At 43.5% G+C, this 9,325-nt stretch overlaps 1 protein-coding gene across 1 annotated transcript; it reads right to left on the reverse strand.

Annotated features, from left to right (window-relative positions):
* Positions 1–1,659: 1,659 nt before the first annotated feature.
* Positions 1,660–2,625, reverse strand: LOC146616713 (olfactory receptor 10J5-like). The gene has a single exon (XM_085375310.1). It carries the CDS (start codon positions 2,623–2,625, stop codon positions 1,660–1,662), a length of 966 nt encoding a protein of 321 aa, XP_085231436.1.
* Positions 2,626–9,325: the final 6,700 nt, after the last annotated feature.

Raw genomic sequence — 9,325 nt, forward strand, 5'->3', positions numbered from 1 at the left:
TACGAGTACAACACGCAGTGAAATGTATCCTGATACGCTCCTCGACTGTGCAAAGACAGATAACATTATATACATTAAGCGAATAGGAGGACATTATATAAGTGAATTATGTACTTTAAGTGAATTAAATAAAATAAGTAAATCTAGAAACAATCTAGAAATTCTAAATGAAAAATCTGAAAAATGTACATTGTGCGGGTGGGATGTACTAATAAGTCCTGTCTCTGACACTTATGGATGCTGTGTGTGTGTGTGTGTGTGTGTGTGGGGGGGGGGGGGGGGGGGGGGGGGGCGGCAGGGACATACTCAGGACACACTGGAGAGATTTTATCTCTCGGCTGGCCTGGGAACGCCTTGGTGTTCCTATGGATTAGCTGGAAGAGGTGACTGGAACAGGGAACTCTGGGGTCCTTGCTTAGGCTGCTGACCCCGTGACCCGTAAAAGGGATAAGTGGAAAAATGGATGAATGTATATCCAACTATGATCACCAGCAGAGATGGGCAGTAATGCAGATTACTTTTTTCAAGTAACGAGTAAAGTAAGGGATTACTATTGCAAAATCGGTAATTAGATTACCGTTACTTTCCCGTAGGAACGCTGCGTTACTGCGTTACTAAAACCGTGATTTTTTTGCGAGAATGTCTCATGACAGTGACGTAAGCGAGTGCGACGTTCGTGACAACAGCTGTGTGCAGATCAACAGTGGATCACATATGGAGTGCGGAGAGAGTATGAGCGTGCAGCGTTTAAAGCGTGGAAGTACTGACCTTACTTTGAGTTTGATTCCATAAAAAGTGACAAAAACATTAGTGTCCGCTGTGCGTGGGAAGAAAACTTCTTTTTACAGCGAAAAAACCCCTAAACTTCCAACAAGCACCGAGTAGCTACAACGTAATGGGAAACTCACAGAGAAACTCGCGGATTCTTCCACTGACCGCGGCACACCTGCACCAGGGTAAACCTCCGCCTACCCCACTCCTGCTTTACAGGTGAAAATAGAGCAACAGGACCGCTGAGTCTTTGACTTTATTTATTTTCTGCTGTGTTTTACTTGCATCTATTTGAAAGACTGAGTGTAAACACACAAAATATTTTATTTTATGTGCTGGAATGTGCAGAAAATAGGTTTAAATGTTAAACTAATTTCTTCCAGTCAGAGAATGTTGCATATAATTACATTTTTGCTTGATGCATAAAGTTAAAAGATTAAAACTAATAAAACAAGTTTTAAAAAGAGACTTTTCCATTTGATTACATTTTGTATGATGGATTATGCAGAAAAAGTAGAATTGGGCTGAAAGATCTATCACTTTATCACCTGTTCAGGGTGTAAATCGTGTTTTAAAAAGTAACTAAGTAATTAATTACTTTTGAAAATAAGTAATCAGTAAAGTAACGGGATTACTTTTTTGGGGGAGTAATCAGTAATTAGTTACTGATTACTTTTTTCAAGTAACTTGACCAACACTGATCACCAGCTTTCCAATGTTATTTTTATGTATCTGTTTTGTTTAAAATACAACTTTTTGCATTGCAGATTCTTTATTTTTCTTCTATATGTTTTATCAAGTGATTTAACATCTTTTAAAGGCAAATAGCAGCAGTTTTAAAGTCTGTAAGTCTAACAGAGACCAGAACTCAGGATCCGGTTCGGTGGGTCAATCAGCTCTCTGGCAGCCCAGCAGCCTCCTCAGCTGAGCCCTGATCTCCGTCACCTTTAGGCCATACACCACCGGGTTGAACACAGTCGGGATCATCACCTGGAAGATGGAGGTGAGGACGGAGGCTGTGGGCTGACTGCCGGCCTGTAGGCGGCGCTGCAGCACCTCCACCCCGGTGCTCACGCTGTAGTTACAGAAGACGAGCAGGTGCGGCAGGCACGTGCTCAGTGCTTTGCTGCTGAAGCTGCGCGAGCGCTGCAGGCAGACGGACAGGACGGCGCTGTAAGAGAAGAGCACAAAGATGGCGGGCAGCAGGACAGTAGCTACGATGACCGAGAGGTTGTAGACTTCGCTCAGCAGTGTCTCACGACCACCACAGCTCAGACTGACCAGGCTGTAGATGTCGCAGTAGATCCTGCTGAGCTGCGAGCGGCAGAGCGGCAGACGGCTCGCCAGCAGCACCGCAGTGCCGACCAGCCCGACAGGCAGCAGCCAGCAGAGCAGCAGCAGTGCCAGCACTGTGGCTGGAGACATGACAACGGTGTAGAGCAGCGGGCGGCAGATGGACACATACCGGTCAAAAGACATGGCTGCTAGCAGTAGGAAGCTGGAGGTGCCCAATGAATATAAAAGCCAGGCCTCACACATGCACACACGCAGGGTCACCTGCACTGAGCGGACCCCTCTCAGCAGGTCCACCAGAAGTTTGGGGTAAAACACCGTGCTGCCCGCCACAGAGTTCATCAGCACAGCCGTCACAAACACAAACATGGGGTGGTGGAGGCTCCGCTGGGAGCAGATCACGTATACCACCAGGCTGTCGCTGCACAGCATGAACAGGTAGGCGCACAGGAAGAAGAAGAAGAAGAAGAGCCGCTGATTGGACAGCTGCGCCAGGCCGTCCAGGGTCACTGATGTCACCAGGATGGGCAGTGAGGTCACGTTTACCCCTGCTGACATCATCGGGGGAGACACAACAATCTGAGGGAGGTGTCAGCTGACAGAAAGCTCTGGAACAGCTGCACACAAGTTTAAACCATCAAATCAAAAACAGAAGCAGAAAAAATATTGGTTCAATATCAGATCATCAATTTGCAATTTATCATCAAATGAATACTTATTTGACTCAAAAACATATAAAATGTTACCATTCAAATGATCATTGTTGAAATACTGAAAACTGACACGTAAATCAAAATCATCAGAGTTTAAAATGTGTTTGAATCATTCAGACTGAACTGTTAACGTTTTATCATTTACATGATCAGGATCATATAATCATTACAGAGCGAACGATCAACTAAATCAACATTTAATATTGTAATAATCATGTTTACATTTTGAATTTCACATTACTGCTTTTCAAGAAAACATTTAAATCATCAATATTAAAAGATCAACATCTAAAATCAGATGCAATGACACAATTACCATCAACACTTCAAGAATTATTTCTCAGATTTTGGATTAGGAATGTCTGAAGAATAAAAATATAAATTATAGACTTTAAAGAAGCAGAGATGCAATCATCAACATTTTTAAATTGTAGTGTTAATATTGTTATCATCAGTATTAAAAAGAATATTTAAACCAATAATCCAACTTTAAATGATCAAAAGTAAAATCATTGTTTTTAGGTGTTTAAGTCATTAGAATTATCAGTGTTTATAATAAAGTCATCATTTACATGATCAATGTTCAAATATTCAAATGATCAGTGTTTAAAGTATCAAAGTGATCAAAGGTTAAATTATTAACATTGAAGTTATCAAGGTTTAAGTCCCTGTTTTAATTATGCAAATGTCTGAATGTCTGTTTAAATGTGTAATAATAATGAAAATCCTTGTTTTAATGATTAAACCTTAAATTATGAAAGTTTGTACAGAAACGATCACTTCAGTCATCATTTATATTCTGAGTGTTTAAAGTATCAACATTAAAATGAGGAACAATTAAATTATCAGCATCATTGTTTCACGACTGTTTAAAGTTTAAATTGTGCGTTAAATAATAACGAACAGAAACATTTGGATCATTGTCACGTTCAGCTGAACAGAAACAGACACAGGAGCTCCCACACCTGGATCATGTGGGCTGAACCCTGAGAGCTGTTTTTATCATCCTCTCGCCTCAGTGGAGCTCATTAACTCAGCCTTATCTGCAATGATGCAAATAAAGTTTAAAGTTTGGATTGTAAATATTTCAAGAATCAAAATACAAAGGATAGAATTTTAAGGAGTGTTTGTTAAAATCATCAATGTCTGAATGATCACAGTTTAATCTGGAACAGATGGATCACAGTTACATAAATGGTCCATATGTCATTAATGAAAATATGAGCAGAATCATTATCAGGTACAAACTACATGGAGACATCACACAGATACAAGTACCTGCCAGTGCTCAGTAATTCAATTCAGTTTTATTTATACAGCACCAAATCACATCAACAGTCGGCTCAGGGCGCTTTAAATTGTAAGGTAGACCCTACAATAATACGTACAGCGAAAAACCCAACAATCATACGTGAATCAGAATCGTGTTTATTGGCCAAGTATATGTGCAGACACATACAGGGGATTTGGTTCCGGTAGATGGTGGCTCTCAAGCACAGCAATGTAAATCACACGCACACGCACACGTGTCTATATATACCTTACACATGCGTACACATACATGCACAAAGCTGTGTAAACCAACTATAAATAACTAATCTAAACTTATATACATAAAATACAGAAATGAATGAGGTGGAATGAATACTACACAATGTGCATAAGGTGCAGTTGCAGTCTGGCAGTGGGAGCAGTGTGACAGGTCAACTGTTTAGGAGGGAGATGGCGAGGGGAAAGAAACTGTTCCTGTGTCGGGTGGTCCTGGTCTGCAGGCTTCTGTACCGTCTGCCAGAGGGCAGCAGATCAAAAAGTCTGTGTGCAGGGTGTGAGGGGTCTGTGATGATTTTCCCTGCCCGTTTCCTGGTTCTTGAGAGGTACAGATCCTGGATGGAGGGCAGGGGGGCGCTGACGATCCTTTCTGCTGCCCGTACAGTCCGCTGCAGTCTGCTCCTGTCCTGTTTAGTGGCTGCTCCATACCAGACTGTGATGGAGGAGCACAGGACAGACTCAATGACCGCAGTGTAGAACTGGATCAGCAGCTCCTGTGGAAGACTGTACTTCCCCAGTTGTCTCAGGAAGTACATCCTCTGCTGGGTCTTTTTGAGGATGGCGTTGATGTTGGTCTCCCACTTCAGGTCCTGGGAGATGGTTGTACTCAGGAACTTGAAGGTCTTCACAGTTGACACAGGGCTGTCTGATATGGTGAGGGGGGGAGCAGAGTTGAGGGATGTCTCCTGAAGTCCACTGTCATCTCTACAGTCTTAAGAGTGTTCAGCTCCAGATTGTGCTGACTGCACCAGAGTACCAGCCGCTCAACTTCCTGCTGGTATGCAGACTCATCACCATCCTAAATGAGGCCGATGACGGTGGTGTCATCTGCAAACTTTAGGAGTTTGACAGCCGAGTTCTTGGAGGTGCAGTCGTTAGTGTAGAGGGAGAACAGTAGTGGTGAGAGGACACATCCTTGAGGGGCACCAATACTGAGGGACCGGGTTACAGAGGTGATCTCCCCCAGCCTCACTTGTTGCTTTCTGTCTGTCAGGAAGCTGGTGATCCACTGACAGGTAGCTGGTGACACGCTGAGCTGGGAGAGTTTGGAGGAAAGAAGTTCAGGCACAATGGTGTTAAAAGCCGAACTAAAGTCCACAAACAGGACCCTGGCATAAGTTCCCGGGCGGTCGAGGTGTTGCAGGATGTAATGCAGCCCCATGTTCACTGCATCATCCACCGACCTGTTTGCCCGGTAGGCAAACTGCAGAGGGTCCAGCGGGTGGCTTTCAGATGGACTAGCACCAGTCGTTCGAAGGATTTCATGACCACAGACGTCAAGGCGACAGGTCTGTAGTCATTCAGTCCTGTGATGGTGGGTTTCTTGGGAACAGGGAGGATGGTAGAGCGTTTGAAGCAGGAGGGAACTTCACACAGCTCCAGGGATCTGTTGAAGATGCGAGTAAAGATGGGAGCCAGCTGTTCAGCACAGGTTTTGAGGCAGGAGGGTGAGACGCCGTCTGGTCCGGGGGCTTTCCTGGGCTTCTGTTTCTGGAATAGTCGGCTCACATCCTCAGTGCGTATTCTGAGTTTCAGGGAGGAGGAAAGGGGGGTGAGAGGTGTGGTGGAGGTCGTTGGGTCTGGATTGGGGAGCGTGGGGGTGGTCGTTGAGTCTGGATTGGGGAAGGGGAGGGTGAAGGGGGGAGAGGTGGAAGGTGTGTTGGGGGTCAATGTCTGAAGCAATGTCCCTGGGAGGGGAGGGTGGGGCATGGGAGTCTGTCCGTCTCAAACTTGCAGTAGAAAGTGTTCAACTCGTTGGCCAGGTCTTTGTTTGCTTCAATAGTGGGTGGGGGGCGTCTGTAGCTGGTGATTTCCTGCAGGGCCCTCCACACTGACGCAGGGTCGTTGGCTGAGAGCCGTTCTTCCAGCTTCTGGGAGTAGATGCTTTTAGCTGCTTTGATCTCCTTGGTCAGTGTGTTCCTGGCTTGCTTGTACAGGGCCCTGTCACCACTTCTGTAGGCGTCCTCCTTGGCCTTGCGAAGATGTTGGAGTTTAGGAGTGAACCATGGTTTATTGTTGTTGTATGTGCACACACACGTGTGTTTGTTGGCACACACACGTCTTCACAGAAACTGATGTTTTGATGTCCGTGAGCTCATCCAGGTTCTCAGATGCAGCTTCAAAAACAGTCCAATCAGTGGAGTCAAAACAGTCCTGCAGTTCCTATGACCCCCTATGAGCAAGCACTTTGGCGACAGTGGGAAGGAAAAACTCCCTTTTAACAGGAAGAAACCTCCAGCAGAACCAGGCTCAGGGAGGGGCGGGGCCATCTGCTGTGACTGGTTGGGGTGAGAGAAGGAAGACAGGATAAAGACATGCTGTGGAAGAGAGACAGAGGTTAATAACAGATATGATTCAATGCAGAGAGGTCTGTTAGCACATAGTGAGTGAAGAAGAAACACCCAATGCATCATGGGAATCAGCAGCCTACACCTATTGCAGCATAAGGGAGGGTCCAGCCCTAACTAAATGCTTTAGCAAAAAGGAAAGTTTGAAGCCTAATCTTAGAAGTAGAGATAGTGTCTGTCTCCCCTTCACTAAACTGGAGCTCAGCCTTCCTGGACAGTCTGCTCGTACGGTGACCTTCATATAAAGCTAGCAGTCAGCTAGCAGCTACATCCACCTGTGAGTCAAAGAGAGTCTTAATACTATTTAAACAGGTGAGTTGTAAAACGGTAAAGCTGCTGTGAAAGTGAAACTTATCTACACAGACCAAACAGTTTGTGTATCAGGCTGTAAAAATGTTTAGTTCTCCTGTAAAATTTTAACATGGGAGTCTATGGGGACTGACTCACTGCTGCCTCTGGTGGACGTCAGAGGAACTGCAGTTGATGCTTTTTCCTGTGCAATAGACTACTTGCACAATCACTTCCATGTTCTACTGGTCCTGCACAACTGTTTCTGGTGTGGTTAAACAATGGCGACGTTGTCCACCTGCTGCCTACAAGAGTTCCCAAAATTGAACATCACTAATCTTTATTAGATTAACAGGGTGACGACAACCCCCACCAGCAAATTAGATAAAGCATTTAAATTATGTGCTGCATCACACTGTGTATACACAACTATGAAGGTAAGAAAATAGAAATTACCTGACAAAGTAACGTTATGTTACTCCTCTATGTACTTATATTACATATTTTCTTAGTGTTTTATGTTGTCTTGAACTATAGCTGGACTTTTCTTAACTAATGTCACTCTTGTTGTTAGACACCTTTAAAGTAGCAATAATGCGGCTCACTGTGGACTGGTGTATGTTGAATCAATGTGCCAGATCCTGCTCCTTCAAACTAACTGACAGGAAAACCAGGAGAAGAAAGAACTTGATGATTGGCTGTAGCAGCTGCCTCTGGAAGGTTAAAACAAAGGGAAACTGTTACTTTTAATCTAGGAACTAGTAACATTATGCTACTTTCCCTAAATGTTTTGTAATGGTTATGCATACCATACTGTACCATGGGCTAAACAATGAGCTGCTGTAGTACACAGGTGAATGTATGTAAATGATGATGATGAGGAGGTTTCTTCCTGTTAAAAGGGAGTTTTTCCTTCCCACTGTCGCCAAAGTGCTTGCTCATAGGGGGTCATATAATTGTTGGGTTTTTCTCTGTTTTCTTTGTATTTTTGTAGGGTTACAAGACCTTACAATGATTTGGTGCTATATAAGTAAAATTAAATTAAATTGAATCTTTTAAAGGCCCATGGTCCTTCAATCGTGCCTCTAAAAATATGAATAATAAAAAATACTAACTGAAAGTAATTTGAGCTAAACTGATAGTGAAAAATTTTAAACCAAAACTATGTTGAAATAAGGAATAAAACACTTTGGGAACTAAGCAAACTCAAAGTTAACCTAAATTTAACATTAAAATGTGAGAAATGCAAATGTGTCTGAAAAAGTTCAGATTTATTCTGTGGCTTCGTCAGCGTAAGGGAACAGCTGGAGTCATCGTCAGCTCAGAACACTGAGCACAAAACAAAGTCAACGAACATCTGCTGAACTTTACCAGTTTGAGTTTAAACTACAATAGATGGTGCGTGTGTGTGCGTGTGCGTGTGTGTGTGTGTGTGTGTGTGTGCGTGCGTGCGTGCGTGCGTGCGTGCGTGCGCGTGCGTGCGTGTGTGTGCGTGTGTGTGTGTTTTGGCTGCTGGTCAGTGTTTGTCACAGTTAATGAGGTCACCTGAGAGCACCTGGTTAATGGCCTCTCATTAGGAGCAGCAGCTCGTTAGTCCGTCTCTCAGGACAAACTGCAGCACAAACAGTTACATCATCATCTGATGTTTATACCTCTTTGACCTCTGACCTTCCCTCTCCTGGGCTCACAGGTACACATGGCAAGTGGATCCATTCAATACAAAAACAAACAGCATTTTTTCATCTAATACTTTATTGTTTCGTGATCATGTTTGACAGTAATAAATGATAAAAATCGATTTTGTGTCTGATCTTGTATCTGAGGAACATCTCTGTAGATACAGATCTCTATCTGTCTTCATAGAGACGTCTGACATGTTGTCCACTTGTCCACAGCTCCCCTGTCCCTCAGAGTCCTTTCTGCACTCGCCAGTCAGACCGTTTACTGTTCTGTTATTATTAGAAAAGGAAAAGTGCAAGTATTTAAATTATTATTAAAACTCTTTGGTGATATCTGAAGTTTTGCACATGAGATTTCAATTTCATAATCTTTGAAATGTTTCTTCACCTTAAGTGCAGCCCTAAAGACTCCCAGAAGCACTCTGAGCTCCATCAGACAGGACCATGGTGAGATGGTGGCACTTTATGGTCATTCTGGAAAGTGTGAAGCCTCATCTTAAATACTCTAGGAACAACAAGTAAGTAAGATTTTTAGGGCTGAGTAAAACAATTTTAGTTTTATCAGAAGTTGGAAGCAAATAAACCATTCCTCTGCAGATGATCTGTTAGCTGTTTGACAACTACTCTTTCAAGGATGTTTGATATGAAAGGAAGGTTGGAGATTGGCCTATAATTAGCTAAGACT

The sequence above is a fragment of the Diplotaxodon limnothrissa genome, linkage group LG16 (genome assembly GCF_057381915.1).
Source record: "Diplotaxodon limnothrissa isolate DT_005_m linkage group LG16, D_limnothrissa_male_GT1.1, whole genome shotgun sequence".
In the NCBI taxonomy this organism is placed as follows: Eukaryota; Metazoa; Chordata; class Actinopteri; order Cichliformes; family Cichlidae; genus Diplotaxodon; species Diplotaxodon limnothrissa.

Coding starts and splice junctions, on each gene's coding strand:
- LOC146616713 (XM_085375310.1), bottom strand. CDS start 2,625: ATGATGTCAGCAGGGGTAAACGTGACCTCACTGCCCATCCTGGTGACA.